Raw genomic sequence first — 22,764 nt, 5'->3', positions numbered from 1 at the left:
CCTTCCTTCCTTTCTATCCTCACCTAAGGATATTTTTCCATTGAGTTTTAGAAAGAATGGAAGGGAGAGGGAGAGTCACAGAAACATTGATGTGAGACACATAGATTGATTACCTCTGCACGTGTCCCGACCAGGGCCAGGACTAGCCTGCAAACGCGGTACATGCCCCTGACCAGAATTGAATCCAGGACCCTTCAGTTCACAGACTGTTGCTCTTTCCACTGAGCCAAACTGGCTAGGGCTAAAGATTTATTTTTCAAAAGAATGACCAAGAAGTCCATTTTGTTACCAATCAATGCAATTTCCAAAAGCTCAGCTCACAAAGAAGGAAGTTTAATAAATAACTGAAAATACCCCTGATTGAACCCCCAGGTTCTGTGAGTAGACTCATGGAATTCTAAAGAGGTGGCTGCCAAGTAACCAATGTAAACAGTTTGGAACATAGGAAACTAAGGAAGGTTTAAGAGCAAAATCTTGCTTTCCTTTGAAGACTTGTGGGAGGCTATTTTGAAGGTAATTTCAAAACACTGATGCTTTACTGGTGTCTGAAAGGAGTTTATTAGCTCAGCTGAATGATGAGAGACAGTAGATGAAAGTAGATGAAAAGATTTTGGATTTAGGTGTCAAAAGGGGCTTGCTTCAGGGGCTAACCAGTACGATGATCTGAGTCACGTCTCCTCTCTGGGCCTCCGTTTTGAAATCTGTAAGATAAGAGTAGGAACAGATCACCTTTGTGGCAGAGTTTCCACAGTAATCTCAGGAGACAGCAGCATATGTGTGTGATCGCATGGCTAGGCATGGAAATTAGAAAGCAGAGGGGGAAAAAATGAAGGAAAATTTCTGATGAGAAAGAGGCAGCAGAGAAGGGATTTGAAACAAGTCCCCAATCCCGCTCTCCCTACCAACCAAGCTTCCATCATACATCCCACAGCTACCTCTTGGGGCTGTGGTTTCTTTAATGTGTTATAAACCCCCGATCTTGATGCAGAGGGTCCTTTAACAATATCTAGGATGGGTAGGAAGAGATCAACTAAAGAACTTGTATGCAAATATACATACATAACCCATAAGCCACAGACAATAGGGTGGTAAAGGCCTGGGGTGAGGGGTGTGGGTGGGCTAGAAGGGGTCAATGGAGTAAAAAGGGGGCATATGTAATACTTTCAACAATAAAGGTTAAAAATAAAAAACAAACACTATCAGAAGCTGACTGCCCTCTGGGTGCTACTTCAGAACTTGAGAATCTGTGGGTGGAGGTGAGACTATTACTTTTTTAAAGCTTTCAGACATGAACTGTGCTAAGGTTTATTGCTTTTTAGTCTTTTCTTCTGTGGCAGTTTCTACTGCTTTAATAACAGAAGGAAGAAAGCAAAATATTACTCTTTTTACACATATTATTCAGCCCATGTCAACAATTTCTGCAGAATAACAGTACCAGACCCAGGAGGAGAGGGGAGGGAACAGGGAAGGTGAATAGAGAGTGGAACTAAATTGGGAACTTCTGAGACATCACACATTTTGAGCTTAGATTCTTACATCAGGTTTTAACTGAAGGCATGTAGTTTAACCCTTCCAACCCCACACCTGTCTGTCCACCCAAGTACCTAAAAGTGCAGAGAGAATGCTGGTGGTTGCTGCCTACCAGATTGCAGGGCCTCGTCTGCACTTACGCCAGGTTGGAATAACTGTAGGATGCCATTTATTCAACTTCTTATGCTGTCAATGCACAAAGGCACCTGAGACCTGCCACTCTGCTTTGGGTTCTTAAGGGCTGTTTGTTGGGGGAGAGGACTGTGCCTCACAATGTTGGTCCAGGTAACATTTAAGTTTGGATAATATAAATATGGAGTCTCCAAACTCTATTCATAGGCATTTTCTTCCCTCTCTATGCTTCATCTTCTCCTTCTCCTCCTTCATCCCCTCCTCCTCCTCCCCCTCCCCCTTCTTTAATCCTCACCAGAGGTTATGTTCATTGATTTGAGAGAGAGAGAGAGAGAGAGAGAGAGAAACACTGATTGGTTGCCTCCTGTATGCACCCTGACCAGGGATCGTACCCATAACCTTTTTGGTGTACTGGACAATGGTCCAACCAACTGAACCATCCAGATGGGGCTATGCACCTTCTCTTTTAATTGCCTACAGCTCAATACTACTAAACTGTCCCCTAAGTGCCCAGTGCATCTAGCTGTGGGACCCCAGACTTGCCTATTAAGGACAATAGTCCCAAGGAAACATGGTTGGGAAGTGCAGAACCTGGCCCTACACTTATCTTCTGACTAAATCCATCCAGGACAAGCCTCTTTGGATCAAACCTTATAACATTTGTCCTATCTCCATTCTTTTTCAAAATGTATCTGTCATGTATTTTCTTCTTTTTATATTATACTAGTGACCCGGTGCATGGATTCATGCACATTGAAAGGACATTAATTAGAAGGTGGTCAGCGGGGCGTGACTGGGTGAAAGGGGCCAGACATGCCCTGGAGCCAACCTCCCGTGGTCCCTCCCAGGCATCTGCGGAGTAAGCGGGGTCCCTCCGGCAGGTGGGGTCCCTCGTCCTGGCCTGCGGGGATCGGGCTGAAATTGGCTCTCCAATATCCCCCGAGGTTTGCTGTTGTACAGGGTGTGGAACGCAAATGCAAGTGTGCAGTAAACCAGATTTGGGACCAACAGTGCCCCAGCAACAACATAACACATGGCCGAAGGTGAAATCACATGGCCCCACGAGCAATCTGGCTCCCTCCTCTCTGGTTTTGGGGTGCATCACCCAAGAACTGCTGCTGCCAAGTCACTGCAGCTCAGCAGCTCCTGCATTGAGCGTCTGCCCCCTGGTGGTCAGTGTGCATCATAGTGACTGGTTGGACGGTTGGACACTTAGCATAGTAGCCTTTTATTTAGAGAGATGATAACTATTCTTTGATAATCCTATATAATAAAAGGCTAATATGCAAATTGTCCCCTAGGGAGTTCCACTGACAGGGAGTTTGACCGCTTGCTATGATGTGTGCTGACCACCAGGAGGCAGCGTGAAACGAAGGCTCCGGCCAGCAGCCAGCAGCTGGCAGCTGGGGGAAGGAAGGCCCCAGCCTGTCCTGATTGCCGGCCAGGCCTAGGGACCCTACCCTAGTTTATAATAATTAATAATGATAACATGGTATTCTTTCTAGAATGTTGGCATTGTAACCAAAGATTCTTTATGTCCCAGGCTAATGGGCATATATCTAGGGATACCCCTTCCCCCGATCATTCCATATAGGTAGTCATCTTGTTTTTTTAAGTGTTTAGAATCAAAATGCCCCCTGCCTTAGGAGCAAGTTATTGATATACTGTTATGTTAAGAATTATAAAATATTCCATTAGGCACTATGCAGGGCAGGAGAACACTAATATTGTTTTTTTTAAATATATTTTTTATTGATTTTAGAGAGGAAGGGAGAGGGATAGAGAGATAGAAACATCAATGATGAGAGAATCATTGGTAGGCTGCCTCCTGCATGCTCCCTACTGGAGATCAAGCCTGCAACCCAGGCATATGCCCTTGGCCAGAATCGAACCTGCGACCCTTTAGTCTGCAGGTCAACGCTCTATCCACTGAGCCAAACCGGCTAGGGTACTAATATTGTTTTTAACTAACAGTTTATTTTTAACCAGTAAAAGTAGGTACAATTTCAGGAAAAATATCACCTTGTGATCATCCTCTACCCTTGGGGCCATGTTGCCTTCGTGAAGAGGTGGAACAACCAAATTCCATCTTATGTGCAAAAAATCCTAGAGGGATAGCATATCAATGATGTGGGACTTCATTTGAGTGAGGTTATCAATTTTGGCCTAGTGACATCTAGATGAAAGCTGGTCCTTAACAAAAGAAATCCACTGAGAGATGAGATTTAATACACAGAAGCCAGTGGGATAAATCAAGTCCTAAGGAGAGAAGGTACTGTGCTGAGTGTTATAAAGGAAAGAGAAATAAGTCAGATCTGAGCTAAAGGGCACCTTGTGCACAGGGCAAGCAAGGCAAGATAATTGTGTCATTGTGCATGAGGCCTACCTGCCCTCAGGGAAAGGCAAGGCCAGCACAGTGAGTGGTAGAGAGTGGGGCTTGAACCAAGGCCAGTGTGGCACAGAGGTTAAGTGCTCTGGAGCTGGACAATGGCAGTTGGGCTTGAAGCATCACTGCTCTACTTACAACCTGTGTGATCTGAAGTAACTTATCTACCTCTCTGAGCTGCGGCTTCTTCCCATAGGAAATAAAAACTATAATATCTTCCCTGTGTAAAGCCCTTAGCAAAGTACTCCCTAATTGTCAATTATCATTATTAGTCCAAGTAAGTGCTTCAGAAGAAAAAAATTTTTCGAAGCACTAAATCCAGGCAGTGGTTCTCTACAGTGTTTTCCGTGCTAGCTAAAACCTGGAAACAGCTTGCCCAGTAATTAAGGAAGAGCTAAGATGATTTATACACTTGATAAAATATTTTGCAGCTGTTAAAAATTCTAACAATGATGACTATGAAACAATATGGAAAAGTACCAGGTGATTTTGAAGGCTAGCAGAGATAGGGCAATGCAGTTAGAGAGCACATATTTAATAATTGAAGTGTCACAGGATTAAAAGTTAAAACAACTGGCATGGACTAGAAGTAATTTATAAATTTTCATACGACATGGAGGCCCGGATAGATCAAGGAAGTTATGGAGCAGGCAGGAATTGAGCTGGGCCTGGGAAATAGAATTTGTGTTAAATATAGAAGAAAGGCTATCTATATATATATAGATAGGCTAAGTGACTGACTGTACGTCTGTGCGGCCATCTGACCGACGGCCAGTACATATGATGCGCACTGGCAATCTATGTATATAAAAGGCTAACATGCTATGTGTCCATCCGGGTAATGACACCACATAGCAACGCCCGGCTTCCTCTCCCTAGTGACTAGCCTCCTTGCAGTTTCTCCAACCCAGGAACAAGACTTGCTTTATAGCCAGGTGGAAACATTTTACACTAACCAAATGTCTGTGAAGTGTTTTCCCGTGCCTCATCTCATTTGATCCTCACAGAAGCCCTGGAGTAGGTAGATAGGAGATTCAGTGGAATCCTATTTTCTTTTCATTAGCCAGAAAACAGAGATTTAGAAAGCTTAGAAACTTGACCTGACTGAAAAGAAATAAGAAATGGTGAAACTTGAAAATTACTTCAGGTTTTCTCACTGTGCAGAATATATTCAACACTGCTGTAGTTAAATATTTTACCCTTTGTTCTCCCTGTGCAATCTACAATAATAATCTGCTTTGTGTTGATATTTACTGCTGTGTTGCTGACAGTTACCTGAAAGAGAAGTTAGGGTGCTTCACTGGGCTGGAAAACGTTTAGCTAAATCAGAAAGCAGGTCTAACTAAGCAAGTTTATTCTATATATATAAAAGGCTAAGTTGACATGCCTGATACATATAAAGCTCTTGCTGAAGCCAATAACATGCATATGTTTTGATCTGTCACTGTTGATCATGAATTTGGTTGACACTTCTATTATAGAGAAAGGGTGAATAGCAATATTAAAATATTTCTTCTAATTGATTTCCTTTCAATGTGCACAAATCTGTGCACTAGGCTACTAGTCTTTCTATATAAAAGGCGAAGTAACCATCCGTCCATCCGTCCGACTGTCTGACCGGCCGGTACATATGACACACACTGGCAATTTAAAAATAAACGTTGACCCGCGCATGTGCGATACATATAAAGCTCTCACTGGCACCAATCTAGACAGAGTAGGAATATTCCTACCTGAACCCGTTTTCAGACATGGTCAGTTATATGTTGCTTTCTCTCAAGTTCAAAGAGCAAGTGATGTTAGAGTTAAAATTGTGAAGACTTCTGCCAGAAACCAATTCCAGCATGACAGCAGGGCTGAATCTGGGAATTGCTGGTGGCATTTCCCCAAACCTGAAAAGGGATAATTGTTGGCTGCCAGACGGCTAAAAGGGCATCTTAATCTACATGTTATTGCCTCCTACTGGCCAAACACCTGAACAGCCGTAGGCTAATTCCCCCATTCTGACAATGGACTCTGTACCAAACCCTGACCCTTTGAAGTGTATATCTCTGCCTCGCCTCAGGACAAGTTGTGTTAATAAAAAGCATGGGGTCCTGAGCCGAGGAGACCTTAGACCTTAGACCTTAGACCTTACATCTTAGTTTCCTTTAAGCTAAGCTCCTCTGACCCCCAAATGCCTTTCAAAATTATGCTTCGTCTCTGGACTCCTATTTAATCTACACACAGCCTACTCCAGATTTCCTGAACCTTTCTTGATGCTGGGACATCAAAGGAAAATTAGTCAAGCACTCTGAAAATGTTTTTACTCTTAATGTGGTACACAGGGAGATATTAGAATAAGTTTAATAAATGTATCAGTCATTATTTTTATCAATGTTGTTTTTATATCATGTTTTTGTTGTTGTTATATCATGTTGTTATTGTTTATTTATTAATCATTTTATATATTATTTTCATATACATTTTACTAATTTTCTTTCATCTCTGACACTTCTATTATAGAGAAAGGGCGAGTAGCAATATTAAAATATTTCTTCTAATTACTTTCTATCAATGTGCATGAATCTGTGCACCAGGCCACCAGTTTCATATAGAAGGCACAGATGGAAGCTCCACTATGTGAAGGGAGGGATACCCGGAGAAGAGCTAGGAGACCCCTTACGTATCAGGACAAGGTCATTAACTGGGGATCACACTCATGGAGAACTCCGAGTGTCAGGTTGAGTTGTCTGAACTTTATGCTATAAGCCTTTGAACAGAGAGAAAGCAACGTTTGAGGAAAAACTGGAAGCATGGAATACTGTTGAAAAGCAGTTATCCCTCCTAAGAAGATGAGGGGCTGAGCTTTGGGGACAAGTGTGAGATTGGAAGCAAGGGTCTGATGCAAGGAATATTTGGAATGTTGTACCTTTTCTTTCTTCCATCCTTCTAATTCACACGACTTTCCCTCCTCCCATCTATCTTCCAAGTTCTTTTCTTTCTGTATTGCTATGGGTTACCAACTTCTATGACCTAGAGCTCTCACCAGTTCCTCTCATCCCTTTAACAGGTCACGCCTCCAGGCCCTGCCTCTGGACCAGGCAGTGTGGCAGGAAGCATTTGCTGGGAAACAATGGCCAGGAACCAAAAGGAAAAGACCTTTCTTCCTCAAGTTCTCTATAGGTCACTCCCCCGAAAGCTGAGACGGGGCATGCTTTTCTCCTACCTAAACCCAAGAAGCACGGAGGAGTGCACCTCTATCTCCAGCGTGCCTCCAGTCTTTCACTTCAGCCCGCAGCACTGTGCAGACCTCAAGAACCAGTATTTTAAAAAGGCGGCTTCAAACCTTACCTTCTCTCAGGAGGTGGTGTGGCGGCGAGGGCTAGCCAGCTTTCCTTACAGCCAGTGCAGCTTCCATCACCTCTACAATGCAGACAGCATCATCCAGCCTCCCCACATCAGGAAGGCCCGGCCTGAGAAACCCGTCAGCTTCAAGTTGTCGGATTCTTCAAGTCCCTCAGCGAGGGTCACCTCCCAGGCTGAGAAAACAGAAAGTCCTACCTATTTTAGGAAGAAGCTAAGGAAGTCCAAGTCAGGAAGCACAGTCCAGAAAAAGTCTTGCCTTCCCATTCCTCTTTGCTGCATGGATCCAGACTTTCTGAGCCTGCCACCTACTCCAGATCTGGAACTGGAGGGGGAAACCTGGCTTCCGCCCCACGAGAAGGAGGCCAGAGCCTGGGAGGCCATCGTGCTGGAAAAGCTGGACAAGCGCACAGCCAGATGGATACAGAACAAGCGTCCTTTAAGGCCGGGGGTCTCCCCCAACAAGTGGCAGAGCTTCTTGCGCCAACAATACGACTGGAGCCACATCCGGGATGAGCTCAGTTCCGCCAGCGACCTGGAGCTCTTGAAAGAACTGGAGGAAGCAGAGATGGCGGATTTTGAGGAACAAAGTGTCACCCTGCCCACGGAGGAGAAAAAGGAGCCAGAGCTGCTGCTTCCTGTTTATTATCGGTAGACTGGCTGGGCCCCCGACATGCCTTTAAGAATCCTGGGCTTCCCTTCAAGGAATCCTGGGTGGGCTGGCTTACACTCTCCCATCAACCTCTTGTGTTTTCCCTGCCAACCTGCTCTGTCCATCTGCATAAAGTAAGGTTTTCAACCTCAGCACTACCGACATTCTAGGTTGCAGAGGGCTGCGCTGTGTATTGTAAGATGTTTAACAGCATTCCTATGGATGCCACTGGTACTCTCCAGTTGTGACAACCAAAGATGTCTCCAGACATTGACACACGGGACAGAATTGCTCCCCGGTGAGAACCAGTGCCATTGAAGGGATTGGTTCTCAGCCTTTCCCTTTCTGCTGATCCAGTTATTGTCCAGGTGCTCCCAGAAATGTAAGCATGGTGAGAGTAAGGAAGGCAGAGCCTCCTGGCTCTGAGGTTTGGTCCTGCCTCCCTTTGAATAAGAAGCCAGCATGTCACTGACTCAAAAACTGACTGGCAGCAGGGCAGAGAAGTAGGCAACCTGAGAGAAGAGGGTTGCTGTGCGTGTCTCAGATTGTTTCCTCCTCCTTTATAGCTAGAGGGAGGACTGGAGCTATTATGATACCTCTCATTCCCAAAAGTGAACTAAAAATAAGTGGAAGCTCATTTATTTATCCATTTTTTAGTAAAATAGAAATCACATTTCCACTACTTTCCGGTTACTTTGCAAAATGCAACGTAAATGAGATAGACACGAACCTATCTTTTAAGGTGCTTACAGTCTGTCCAACAAACATTAAGTAACCACACATAATGAAGTGAGGTACTGTAGGAGGAGGGTCCCCTTCCCCAAGTCCATGTATCCACCAAGGGCACCAGCGTTAAAGAAGGGTAATGCTGGGAGGATGGGACTGTATTGTGCTGTCCAGTGGCTACAGAAGGAGTGGCTCCACCAGGGAAAAGGGAAGGTGGCTGCAGTCAGGCCCTTCTGGCAGCTCCATATTCAAGTGGACCTTGGGGTCAAGGCCAATAGTTAGATAGAGGTGTTCTTTAAATGCTCATGTGTGTATGCGTTGAGCTTAAAAAGGAAAGGGAGCCTGGCTGGTGTTGCTCAGTGGTTTGAGCGTCATCCCATGCACCAAGAGGTTATGGTTTGATTCCCAGTCAGGGCACATTCCTGGGTTGCAGGCTCGATCCCCAGTAGGGGGCATGCAGGAGGCAGCCAATCGATGTTTCTATCATCTCTCTTTCCTTCTCCCTTCCTCTCTCTCTAAAAATCAATAGAAACATTTTTTTAAAAAAATAGGAAAGGGAGTGAGCTGTGGATCTGATGAAAACGAGAAAGTCCATCTCCTACCTTTCCCCCCCTTTTCTCCCTCCCTCCTTCACTCCGGCCAAGATTGCCCAGTTACTCGCCTCAAGAGCAGGGTGTTGAAACAACGTCTGACAACAAGGCCGCTGAGGATATCAACGAAGAGATCATCTGCCAGTCCCCAGTCCAGAGCTACATCCGGCAGGTGACTCGCCGAGCTGGAAAGTATGCTTACTCCACCGACAACACCTTTGAACAGGAGATTTACTTTGGTAATAGAGCTGGGGCCCTTTGGTGGGGGCTAAGGTAGATATGGAGATGGAAGGTAGCTGGGGGATGACACAGTCATGGGTGTGGATGAGGTCCTGGGTGACCCAGGTGTTCATGGTAACATTTCCATAACATTCCCTGGTTACTCTCATACGAGCTATTTGTGTGTGGGTTTTTTTTTTAAATTTTTGTTTTTGCCAGGGGTGTGTGTGGGGGGAGGGGGGAGATGTCTGGTGGGGAGAAAATGGTTCTTCTTCTTCCTCCTTTCTCTAGCTCTCTATCTTACTAAGGAGGCAGTGGAGGGTGGGATTGTAAAGCAAGCAAGATTTGGCTTTGGGAACAATCTACCTCTTCTCAGTACACCCTTCTCCCTCCTCTCACTTTGAGATATTCCCCCACTGAGGTGCTACACTGGAAAAAAATATATCACAGGCTTTGGAGTCAGGCAGATCCGGTTAAATCCTGGCTTAATCCTTTCCTACTAACCTTCAGCAAATGATATAATCTCTCTGAGCCTTATGTACCTTATTTGTAAAACAGTATTAAGAAAAATGCACTTAATGTAAACAGTAGACAAGAAAGCATTTACAATGCGTCTTGCCCAACGCCCAATAAATGCCCACCACCTTCCCTTCCAGCTCTCCTGGGCTTTCCCTTTAGATGCCTGGGCTTCCAGGATGCACGATCTAGGTCTGCATGTTCCACGCTGTTTATCCTTTTCTACTCCCATCTTGTTCCTAAAGTGCTATAAACGGAACGTATTCTTAAAGTGCTTAAGAAAAAGTATTGATGGAGAATAAGAGATGAATTAGGTGGCCCTTCATTAGTAAATAGCTTTTCATAGTGAGAAAGGCTCTGCCTTGACATCCAGGCCTCACAGAGCACGGCAGCCATGCGTCCTAGGGGCTTTAGAGGAGGGTAAAGTGAAATTGGATCTGGTCCTGGTGACTAACAACCCAGGAGGAGAGAGAAGGAAGGTGCTGGGGACTCATTCTTTCTTTTTTATTTTTTTGTCCCCTCTGTATATTTTATTTATTTGACTCATTATTTCTTTATCTGTTCATAGATAAAGTCCAGATCATCCACCGGATTGGTGCAAAGAGAGACCAAATTTTCCTGGAGAACCTCAACCAGTACCACAAGCAGCTAGCTAAGGTCTTCCCGGAAACCCCAGAAAGGTGGACCTCCCAGCCAGTTCCTGAAGCACGTAAGCAGGAAGCTGATAACGGGCATAAAGATGGAAATGTGGCCATTTTTTTCTTTTCTTTTAAAAATTCTCACCGAGAATGTGTTTTTATTGATCTGAGAGAGAGAGAAACATTAATGGGTTGCTCCCTCTTCCCCCCCCCCACCCCCCAACCACCTGTTTGTGTCCCAACCAGGGATTGAACCCGACCGATACCTGCTGGTGTAGGGGACAATGCTCCAAACAACTGAGCCACACTGGCTCGGGCACCATTTCTTTAAGGTCCCTGTTTCAGAGGGCAGGGCACCACCAGCATCCAGGAGAGTCTCTTCCTACCGACTAGAAGTCATCTCCCTGCCCTGGCCATTGGTTGGGCATCATCCCATGCACGGAAGGGTTGGCGGTTAGATTCCCGGCCAGGGCACATGCCCAGCCGATGGATGTTTCGCTCTCACATTGATGTTTTTCTCTTCCCCTCAATAAAAAATCTTTTTTTAAAATCATCTCATAAAATTATAAAATAGTGCCAAAACCGGTTTGGCTCAGTGGATAGAGCGTCGGCCTGCGGACTCAAGGGTCGCAGGTTTGATTCCGGTCAAGGGCATATACCTTGGTTGCGGGCACATCCCCAGTGGGAGGCGTGCAGGAGGCAGCTGGTCGATGTTTCTCTCTCATCAATGTTTCTAACTCTCTATCCCTCTCCCTTCCTCTCTGTAAAAAATCAATAAAAATATATTTTTAAAAAATAATTATAAAATAGTAACTATAACTAGGAAGAGGTTTTGTGAAGCATTCATTCAGTTGAAATAAAATAAAACTTAGGTGTAATAAGTGCCAATAATTCCATCTTAATGCTTCCAGGGGACGCTTATCAGACCCTGATCGAGTACTCTGCTCTTTTTCGTTGGGCTGGCTCTACCCTCCCACTCCATACTCAGGCCAATATCTGCTTCTCAGGCCATAGCAGCATCCTTTACCAGTACATCATTTTGATTATCTAAGACAGAGAAGGTAGAGAGAGGGAAGGAAAATAGCCAAGAAATGAGCTAATGAAACAAAAAGTGCCCATTCTCCAAGAGACTATGTATCCATTTCCCATGACTCTTTTCTTTGCAGTGTCACTGTTGAGGTGGTCCCCTCATGTGCAGAAACTAGTAGCAGTAGTGACCCATTCTTTTCCCACCCACCCCTAAACCTCTGTCTCTAGTGCTGCCTGGCTAGGTATCAGTCATTAGAGTAGAGATGCTACTCATGGTGGCTATGCATAGCTTCCCCAATACCCACACCCACTCCTCCTTTGTTGAGGACCGCTATTATAAAGCAGCAGAGAAAGCACCCCAGCAGAGCCTTGGGTTAGGTCTTGGCAAGTCACCTTCTGGAGCTTTAGTTGCTTCATTAAAACTGAGACACTAGACCTAGCCAGTTTGGCTCAGTGGACAGAGTGTCAGCCTACGGACTGAAGGATCCCAGGTTTGATTCCGGTCAACCGCACATGCCGGGGTTATGGGCTCAATTCCCAGAAAGGGACCTGCAGAAGGCAGCCAATCAATGATTCTCTCTCATCATTGATGTTTCTATCTCTCTTCCCTCTCTTTTCCTCTCTGAAATCAATTAAAAAAAATATATTTTTTAATTGAGACACTAATCATTCCTATAGCAGGGCACTTTTGTGATACTTATTGATACTTAGGTGACTTTGTGAATATGTTTTATAAACCATTAAGTGCTGTACAAACTCAAGGCACTCTTATTAGTATACTACTGTCCCCACAAGCCAGCTCTATTCCGCATGTCCTCTGCTCTGAGAAAAGGCAGACCCACAGAGACAAAGTTAATCAGTGGTTGCTGGGTGATAGTTGCACAACTCTGCATATATATTAAAATACCACTGAGCCCTAGCTGGTTTGGCTCAATGGATAGAGCGTCAGCCTGCGGACTGAAGGGTCCCAGGTTCGATTCCAGCCAAGGGCACATGCCTGGGTTGCAGGCTCGATCCCCACTAGGGGGCGTGCAGGAGGCAGCCATCAATGATTCTCTCTCATCATTGATGTTTCTATCTCTCCATCCCTCTCCCTTCCTCTCTAAAATCAATAAAAATATATTTAAAAATAAATAAAAATAAAAAAATACCACTGAATTATATATACTTTAAGAGGGTGGAATTTACAGGATGTGAATTCTACCTTAATGAAGCTATTATTATCATTTTTTAAAATATATTTTTATTGATTTTTTACAGAGAGGAAGGGAGAGGGATAGAGAGTTAGAAATATCAATGAGAGAGAAACATCGATCAGCTGCCTCCTGCACACCCCCTACTGGGGATGTGCCCGCAACCAATGTACATGCCCTTGACTGGAATCAAACCTGGGACCCTTGAGTCCGCAGGCCGATGCTCTAGCCACTGAGCCAAACCGGTTAGGGCATTATTATTATTTTTTAATCCTCTGAGGATCCTGCTGCTTTCATAGAAACTTCACGTCCTATCTCACTTGCTTCATAGGCACCTTATCCCCAATAGAGCTGGATACCCACCTTTTCCCCCCAGAACACAGAACATTTAATGAGCTAATGCTGTAGGTTTTTGACATCAAATCTCTCTCTTTTTTTTAACTATATATATTTTTATTGATTTCAGAGAGGAAGGAAGAGGGAGAGAGAGAGAGATAGAAACATCAATGATGAGAGAGAATCATTGATCGGCTGCCTCCTGCACACTCCCGGCTGGGGGTCGAGCCCGCAACCCAGGCATGTGCCCTTGACTGGAATCGAACCTGGGACCCTTTGGTCTGCAGGCCGATGCTCTATCCACTGAGCCGAACCAGGTAGGGCCAAATCTCTTTTTAAAACAGTATTTGAAATGGATCTGGGGGAAGTAAAGTCAGAATAGTAATATATACATACATCTTCTTATAACTATTTTATTCACCATCTCATCTCAGGAAATACTGGATATGAAAGAACCTGGAAATAATAGAAAACTTCCTGAGGTTAGATGTTCGTAGGTTCCCCCCTCCCCGCCCCCTTTTGATTGAATTGAAAAACTTAGATGGTGATTCCCTTAAAATGATTAAAATTCTTAAGAAATAAAGTGTACAGCCCTAGCCGGTTTGCTCAGTGGATAGAGTGTCGGCCTCAGGACTGAAGGGTACCAGGTTCAATTCTGGTCAAGGCCACATGCCTGGGTTGCGGGCTGGATCCCCAGTAGGGGGTGTGCAGGAGGCAGCTGATTAGGGATTCTCTCTCATCATTGCTATTTCTATCTCTCCCTCCCTCTCCCTTCCTCTTTGAAATCAATAAAAATATCTATAATAATAAAAGCATAATATGCTAATTAGACCAGACAGCCGAATGACCTTCTGGACGTCCTTCTGGACGAAGCCTGGGCTGTGAGGGCCGAGGCAGCCACCGTGGCTGCGAGGGCCAAGCCCCTTGCACGAATTTTGTGCTTCGGGCCTCTAGTATTTTTTTAAAAAGAAAGAAACAAAGTGTACAGCCTGACAGAAAACTCTCTTAGTGTGCCTAGATCATCATGGTTCCTATATACCAAGCACAGGTTTTACAGTACACATCACAAAGGCACCATCTGTTTCTGCCAACAAAGTGTACCGTGCCTTTTCTCCCATAGACAGTCAAGGGGTTGTTTCTTTTTATGCTCCCTTTAGGTGACTTCTGAGGTGGAAGGTGGCAAGTGGATGTATTTCTACCTGCCTGGAACTCAAGGGCTGGAAGTAAAATAAATGTTGGTAGTTGTACATGTTTATTCTCTTAAGAGTTTAACTGGCAGCGATTTAAGACTTTCTGGCCACATCGATTTTAACTCCCTGGGCAGGGGGATACAGGAGGAACAGCTACTTCTCACTTCCAGGAAAGGGATTTTAAGAAGGCGGAGAGAAGTGGGGGATGTCATATGGCCAAGGATCTATTCACTGGGAGCTGAGCTGTCTGGAGCTGGTTCTATGGCTTCTGGCTGTGCACATCCTACACTGCAAAGGAAGGCATCCCTGAACTCAGGGTGACTGAGTTCCCCCAGTGTGATCACGCTGGGTGAGCACCATTTTTAGGGTGTGCTCTACATGAGCATCTGAGCTAGATTGCCCTGGAGTCTCACAGGACTCTATTTACATTAGAAGAAGTGGTAGAAGCCCTCCTTGCTCAAAGAAAAGAATTGATTCAGAGCAAATCTAAACACGTTTGAGTTGGAATGAGATCTGGAAAAACAGAAACTGCTGATAGTGACAGATTAGAACATGAAACTGAGAAGCAATGTGGCAAATAATGAAATTAGTAGTCTGGAAATGTTTTGTTTTCTTTTTAAAATATATTTTTATTGATTTCAGAGAGAAAGGGAGAGGGAGAGATAGAAACATCAATAATGAGAGAGAATCATTAATTGGCTGCCTCCTGCACACCCCGACTGGGGATTGAGCCCGCAATCCAGATATGTGCCCTGACCTGGAATCAAACCGTGATCTCTTGGTTCATAGGTTGATGCTCAATCACTGAGCTACGTTGGCTGGGCCGGAAATATTTTTATCTGTTTTGCCTTCTTCTCTACACAACTACTCCTCTGAGAAAGACGCTTTCTGAATCTCATATCAGGGATCACATTAAGTCTAGAAAAATATAACAGCTATAACTTTTTATATAACAACTATCCTATCTAATAAAAGAGTAATATGCAAATTAACTGTCACTCCATCACAAAGATGGCGGTGCCCATAGCCACAAGATAGCGGTGCCCAGTCCCCTCAGCCCAATTTTGTGTCCAGGTCTGTTGGCCAGGCAGGTGGCAGGGGAGGTGGAGGGGGGCCGAGTGGCGAGGCTGGATCCACCCACTCTGGCGGCGGTTCCAGCCTCGCCGTTCCATCGCTGCTGGAGTGTCCAGGCCTGTCACCTGGCCGGGGGCCATGGAGGCAAGCAGCTAGGCATGATCCGCCCACTCCGGTGGCCAATCCAGCCTCGCTGCTCCACCGCTGATGGAGTGTCCCGAGGCAGCGAACACAGGAGCAGAGCCGAGGCAGCGGAGACAGGAGGTAGCGAGGCAGTGGAGAAGTGCGGGCTTCAATCCCTTCTCTGCTTCGCTCCAGCCAAAAGAAGCCCTATTCTTGCAGGAATAGGCCTGAGGAAGCCCTATTCTTGCAGGAATCTTCCAGCCATGGGCCTCTTGTACTTATATAATACTAGAGGCCCGGTGCATGAAATTCATGCACTCGGTGTGTGTGTGTGTGTGTGTGTGTGTGTGTGTGTGTGTGTGTGTGTCGGGGGGCGGGGTCCCTCAGCCCGGCCTATGCCCTCTTGCAGTCCAGGAGGCCTTAGGGGATATCCGACTGCTGGGGAGCGGGCCTAAGCCATCAGTCGGACATCCTTAGTGCTGCCACAGAAGTGGGAGAAGCTCCCACCACCACCACTGCCCTCGCCAGCTGTGAGCCCGGCTTCTGGCTGAGCAGTGCTCCCCCTGTGGGAGCACACTAACTACCAGGGGGCAGCTCCTGCATTGAGCATCTGCCCCCTGGTGGTCAGTGCACGTCATAGCGACCGGTCATTCTACTGTTTGGTCAATTTGCATATTAGCCTTTTATTATATAGGAATTTCTTCTGTTCTCAAAGTTCCAACTGTTATATGTCATAATTAGGAAAAATTCAGAGATGCTAAAATCTTTAAAATTTAGCAGCTTGCAGGACCATTCTTCCTCCCAAATTAAAAGCGTAAAAGAACAATTAAACTAGGAATTAATGGCCCATTATACTCTAAATTGCAATATATCAAATATCAAATTTTAGGAGCAAACCCTTTTACATCTATAATTATAAAAACCCAGTGGCCCTAACACTGTAACAACCAAAGACCAGCGCAGGTGGGAAGGGCTGTGAGCGCAGCGAGGCGCGTGTGGGTGGGCGGGGCTGCACGTGTGGCAGGGCTGCCCGTGCGGGTGGGCGGGGCTGCACAATTTTGTGTGCTGGGCTTCTAGTATAAACATATTTATGTGCCTAAAGGTTTATTACACTTATAGAAAGGCTTGTAAATAGCTCAGCTTCCCCGCCCCCCCCCCACCTTTCTCGCCCACCATCGTGGCTTCTCATGTCTGTAGTCACAGCTCCCTGTGGCACTTGTGCTCAGTTCCCTTTATAACCACAGGAAAGTTTGCTCTTGAGAACATTGTTTTGCCTTGGTCTTAGTCAGAAATAGGAATGAGATGCTGGTTGGAACACAGGGCCTAGGGCAGGACCTCATACTGGCACACTGCACAGCTTGCAGGCCCGTGAAAGGAGCCCCGCGCTGGACTGCTTTGCCCACCCTAGTCAAGGATCTGCTGGTGCAGGGGAGTGAGGACATGTCCATTAAGGCCAAGAAACTGAAGACGCAGGCAGATTCACTGAAGGAGGATGTGCCCTGGAAACTGCTGGTCCTGCGGAGGATGCTGCAGGAATGGAGGACTGCCTGGGCTCTGAGTGAGTGAAGGGGGTGGGGAGCGGGACATCAAGAGGTATCAGTATGTATTTCTGGAGGATGAGAGTCTCAGCTTGGACTAGTGTTTGAAAATCCATCCCTCTCATAAAACATAAAAATCTGGTTGCCTCATCAAGGTTAGACTAGACAAGAGCCTTTCTTTTCACACAATGCTAGTTGACATATGAATACTTTTTGCATGGGTGGGTTTTACTTCAGTAATCTGTGAAAACTCACTATGTTGAGAACTCGTCACAGGCAGGGACCCTAACTTACCTCTGAAACCTTATGTTCACTAAATAATGCGTGAAGGGAAGGTTGAAACATGCTGTCCAAGCAATGGAAATGTAATGGTGGTCAAAAAAATCCCAAGAAACACTTATAACTATTTTATTCATATGGTAGTTGTCTGTGGTATAAACCACCCCTCTCCAAAATTCATTCCTGGAGTTGGGATTATCCTATATCTACTTTGCCCTCAGAGATATGGGAGTAGAAGTCTGAGTGCCTGGGGCAGAGTAAGCACCTGGTAAGGACTGTTGAAAGCTATAAGATTTAAGGACTCAAGGGCTGCTGTCTTTCAGAACCTAAGAAACTAATTTAGCTACTGCAGGAAGAAGAGAGGTGATCCATTTCATAAACTGGATCAGATAAACATAAAAGAGTTGAAAAAGAGATACCAAGTAAAAGCCACTATTAGGGAGCAACTACAGATGGTGGGAGCACTGAAATGAAAGCTTGATACCTACAAAGAGAGCAGTTAGCAATACAATGAGAATGACCTTGAAAGCCAGATGGAGGAGCCCTCAAAGGCAAGGAAACCTGAGGGTAACTTGCCAGGTATCTTGCTAAACTTTGTCTAGTTAACTCATGTACTATTCAGTCACTCAACATAGTATTATTATTAATAATAATAATAATAATACTATAGTATTATTCCCATTTTACAAATGATAAACCTCAGGCTCAGACAGGTTAAGTAACTTACCCAAGGTCACACGGCTAATAATTGTGATTCCAAACCAGTTATGTCTGATAACAAAGCGTCCTCAACCACTATGTTTTATTGCCCCTTTTGTTTTCCAGATGGTACCAGTGAAGCTATTTAAGAGCGAGAGACAGAATATAGGATGAGATTTGGGGCAGGGGGAAGTTGTTTGGGACTGAACTAGAGAGTATATGGATCATCAGAGAAATAACCTCCCTAAGGATCCCATCTCTGAGGCCCTTTATGTTTTGCTTGGGGGTGCAGTATGTATCTAACCCTGACCAAGTGGTTCTTGTCTCACTTTGCTCCCTGCATCACAGTCATCGAGTGGCGCCATAAGACAATAGAGGGTCTGCTGCGGGGCTTGGTGGACATGCATGATGATATTCGGATCCAAGCCATCATCACGTGTGCCACCGCCGCTTTAGAACGGCCCCGGATTGCCATCAGGCAGGGGGACTCAGGTGAGAGCCAGAACTGGACTGCTTGAGCATACTATCGACAGGTTTCCCCTGCTATCCAAAAGTAGAACGCTCCTATGAAACCCTTTGTAAGCCAAAGTGGCTTGAAGCAAGCATTATCTCCCACTTTCTGAAAGTTCGAATGTGCCACTTCGTGTTCATGGAAGTCATTAGTATGGTAATGACATTTTTTAAATGCGAAAATCTTCTTCAGTTTTCTTTCAGTTAGCAAAAACAGGTTTAACAAGAAACAGGACCCAATGATCCTATATAATAAATAGGTGATATGCAAATTGACCATCACACCCTTGCACAAGATGGCCACCCCATGTTGTCAAAATAGCCGCCACAAGATGGCCATCACAAGATGGCTGGCAGGGGAGGGCAGTTGGGGGCGACCAGGCTGGCAGGGGAGGGCAGTTAGAGGTGACCAGGCTGGCAGGGGAAGGGCAGTTGGGGGCAATTGGGCCAGCAGGGGAGCAGTTAGGCATCGATCAGGCTGGCAGGGGAGTGATTAGGGGGTGATTAGGCTGGCAGGCAGAAGCGGTTAGGGGCAATCAGGCAGGCAGGCAGGTGAGCGGTTGGGAGCTAGCAGTCCTGGACTGTGAGAGGGATGTCCCAGATTGGAGAGGGTGCAGGCTGGGCTGAGGGACACACACACCCAGTGCACAAATTTTGTGCACCGAGCCTTTAGTGGAAACTATAAATGCCATTGAAAGGACATAAAATCAATGGACCCTGATTCTTCAAGCACCCGCTCAGATATCACCTTTTATGTGAAGCCTGGGATGACACTTTTTCTTCTCTGCTGCAGGTAGCATCCTAATATTATTCCAGTCCTAATATTTATCACTCTATCATAATTGTTTACTTTTCTGCCATCGCTAGCAGGCAAGGAACTCTCTCAGGGCAGGGACTATTTGGCTCTACAAAACTGCCAGGTTTTTAAAGTTTCATTTCACTTATATCCTGTCTATTGAGTTCCAGATATGGGCATTTTTCCTTCAAGTTTTCAAATTTGTTGCTTCCTGTGCTGGAAAACTCTTCCTCTCTTCATATGATTAATTTCTATACTTTCCCTTCAGTTTTCAGCTAAGGCGTCACCTCCTCTGAGGAGTCTTCCCTGCCCCACCACCCAGACTTGGTTTGGTGTCCCTGCTAGACATGTGTCCACACATATACATTTTTTATTATAACTGCTTATTTCCTTGGGTATTAAATGGGATGATATATTTTCAGTGCCTGGCACATAGAAAAAACCTTCAATAAACAGCAACATATATCATAATCTTATCCCCAAATCTTCCACATACATACAAACATCTTTATCTTCCGCCAGAACTATGCCTTTCACATGATCCCTTTCACGTGTCCTCGGTGTCTAGATTTTGTTTTGTTTCCTCCCCACACCTTCCCAAAGAAAATGATCTACTCATTATTTCTTGAGATAATCAATTGCTTCTATTCCCCTGAAATATATATTTCCATCTAGGTCATTCTTAACACATGGCATAGTGGATTGCAGCACTAGTACAAAGGATAGATTAGAAGTCCTAAAACCTTAGTCACAGGTCCAGCTTCTTGGAAGTCAGTTAACTTCTGAGTTTCAAATTCCTTATCTATAAAGTGAGGATAGTTGTGGACAAAAGGTTAATAAAATCCTTCCCCTTCTACTTGAGAATTTGAGCTTTAATTAAATGCATACCTGTTACTCTGCTAACCTGAGAAGGACAGGAACTATCTTTATAGGCAACACTGTTTCTGATAAAAATGAACCCTGACTGATTAGTTACATTTGGACTGGGAAGAACTATAAATGAAATGTAAATATGTAAAGGGGCACCATCCTTTGGGTTTCCATGAATGCTGTGACTTATATAACAGCATTCCCTTTAGGGACCCTAAGATGATATCTGTGGAGTTGTTATAAGAGATCCTAACTCCAGTGAAACATAAGACTTGTCCTCAAAGTGTTTTCCATAGTCCTGAGGTGTCCCCAGAGGGATCTGTGGAATGCTATACAAACCACCTCAGGAACTCTGGCCAAAAGGAGTGCCTGAGGCTGCCCTGTTGGCAAACTGTGCTCCCATCCTATATCCTTCAGAAGACTGGTACTGAGTGGCTTATAACAGTGTTGTGGGCCTGTTTGTTAAACATACACGTATTTCAGGTGAGCTCTGCAGTAATATCTGCCTTGTCTACTTCAATAAAGGTTGGAAGAATGAATATGAAAACACTATATAGATGGCAAAGCACTACCTAAATATAATTGCTATTATTAAAAATAATAGCCCTAGCCAGTTTGGCTCAGTGGATAGAGTGTCGGCCTGCGGACTGGAGGGTCCCAGGTCCGATTCCAGTCAAAGGCATATGCCTGGGTTGTGGGCTCGATCCCCAGGGGAGGGTGTGCAGGAGGCAGCGATCAATGATTCTCTCTCATCATTGATGATTCTATCTCTCTCTTCCTCTTCCTTCCTCTCTGAAATCAATAAAGAAATATATTTTAAAAATAATATAAAAGTACAAAATGTAATGTAAAAATACAAAAACATATAGGGTAAATAGGTTGATTTTTATCACTAAAACTAATGGTGAAAGTCACCATAGCCTAGCTGGAAACATTCTTCTTTGGCTTGAATATATCTTCTTTGAGGCCAGATGATAAAGGATGGAACTGGCATACCCAGCACAGAAGTGAGTCATAAAATCCTGCCCATTGTAGGGGCCCATAGAAGTAAGCACCTGCGACTGGTATGCGGCTATGGGAAGGAAGCTGTGTTTCAGAGAAAAGCAAAAGGGCTAGCACTCCCTTTTTCAGCTCTCTTTTGATCACAGACGAGAAGACTGTGGAAGCCCCATCAATCCAGGACTTGCCAGAGGTTCTACTCCCGCCTCTAGAGGCTGCTCTTGGTGACCAGAATTTCAATGTGCAGATGGCAGCAGCAATATGCCAATATGCTTTACAGTCACATAATCCCCTTGCCCGGGACATCATGCATACCGCCCTTTTGAAAGGTGAGGAACTCTCCGTTTCTTCTGACCTGGGAATATGGGGTAAAGAGGAGATATCATTTTTTTATATAAATATATATTTTATTGATTTTTTACAGAGAGGAAAGGATAGGGATAGAGAGTTAGAAACATCGATGAGAGAGAAACATCGATCAGCTGCCTTCTGCACACCTCCTACTGGAGATGTGCCCGCAACCAAGGTACATGCCCTTGACCAGAATCAAACCTGGGACCTTTCAGTCTGCAGGCCGACGCTCTATCCACTGAGCCAAACCGGTCAGGGCAAGAGGAGATATCTTACCATTAGCTTCTCCATCTGTTCCTCTCCATTGTCATGTCTGTGATGTCTATTGTATTGGATTTCAGTTCATCTTAGAACATAGAAAAAGTAGTTCTTCCTAGGTACTTTGACAAAATAGGTACACTGCCACCTAGTGGTGTTTCATAGATGTGTTTGACCAGAAACCATGCCCTTTCACACAACTGGATTTTGTTTAAATTGAAAATATGATGTAACAATATTTAAGAATACTTCCTGAAAATTAAAAATCACCACTTGAACACATCATTCTTCCATTTGTGCACATTAACTTATAGGCATTGTCCACATGCATTGTTGGAGTAGTAATACAGCAAAAAGGTCAAGTGATATGCCCAAGGTACCTAACTGCTCAGAGATGTGCTTGTTCTTTGGGAAATTGGGAAAAGACAACTGACAGACTGGTTTGTCCTCCTGCATATAGAAGCTCAACAACTTGTTTCATTTGTTTTAAGAAAGCCTCCACTCCAGACTTCCCAATCTCTAAGGGGAGGAAAAACTGTATCTCTCAGTCAGGCCAGAAGTGCCTCATTGCTGTTACCTAACAAGAATCTGTTAAGATTTAACTCCCCCACCACACACACACACATATGTATGTATATTTTATTCTTTATAATCAACAAGCCACAGAAGATAAATTCTATGATCACACTTAATTCTCTCTAAAGGGTGCGATCCAAAGCAGAAATCCCTTTTCCCATAGAAAATGTAAGCATAGCCAATGAACCACCAATCTTTTTAAAAATTTT

The 22,764-nt window shown here is 44.7% G+C and overlaps 2 protein-coding genes across 3 annotated transcripts in view; one reads left to right on the top strand and one right to left on the bottom strand.

Annotated features, from left to right (window-relative positions):
* The window catches only part of LOC102258610 (acyl-coenzyme A thioesterase 1), a 41,557-nt gene extending 34,107 nt beyond the window's left edge, over nucleotides 1–7,450 (bottom strand). Inside the window, exon 1 of the mRNA XM_014539333.1 lies at nucleotides 7,382–7,450. The gene's annotated coding sequence lies outside the window, so the exon portion shown is untranslated. The remainder of the gene's footprint in view (nucleotides 1–7,381) is intronic.
* The window catches only part of HEATR4 (HEAT repeat containing 4), a 41,607-nt gene continuing 25,897 nt past the window's right edge, over nucleotides 7,055–22,764 (top strand). Inside the window, exons 1-6 of one of the 2 annotated variants that reach the window (XM_014539331.1) lie at nucleotides 7,055–8,044; nucleotides 9,416–9,600; nucleotides 10,665–10,805; nucleotides 17,037–17,237; nucleotides 18,544–18,687; nucleotides 21,520–21,699. In XM_014539331.1, the coding sequence (XP_014394817.1) occupies nucleotides 7,164–8,044; nucleotides 9,416–9,600; nucleotides 10,665–10,805; nucleotides 17,037–17,237; nucleotides 18,544–18,687; nucleotides 21,520–21,699 (1,732 nt within the window). In that variant the 5' untranslated portion in view covers nucleotides 7,055–7,163. The remainder of the gene's footprint in view (nucleotides 8,045–9,415; nucleotides 9,601–10,664; nucleotides 10,806–17,036; nucleotides 17,238–18,543; nucleotides 18,688–21,519; nucleotides 21,700–22,764) is intronic. The other variant, XM_014539330.1, reaches the window with a different exon arrangement.

This window comes from Myotis brandtii, unplaced genomic scaffold (assembly GCF_000412655.1).
Source record: "Myotis brandtii unplaced genomic scaffold, ASM41265v1 scaffold213, whole genome shotgun sequence".
In the NCBI taxonomy this organism is placed as follows: Eukaryota; Metazoa; Chordata; class Mammalia; order Chiroptera; family Vespertilionidae; genus Myotis; species Myotis brandtii.
The sequence above is the reverse complement of the archived record's forward strand: the minus strand, read 5'-3'. Positions and strand labels throughout refer to the sequence as shown.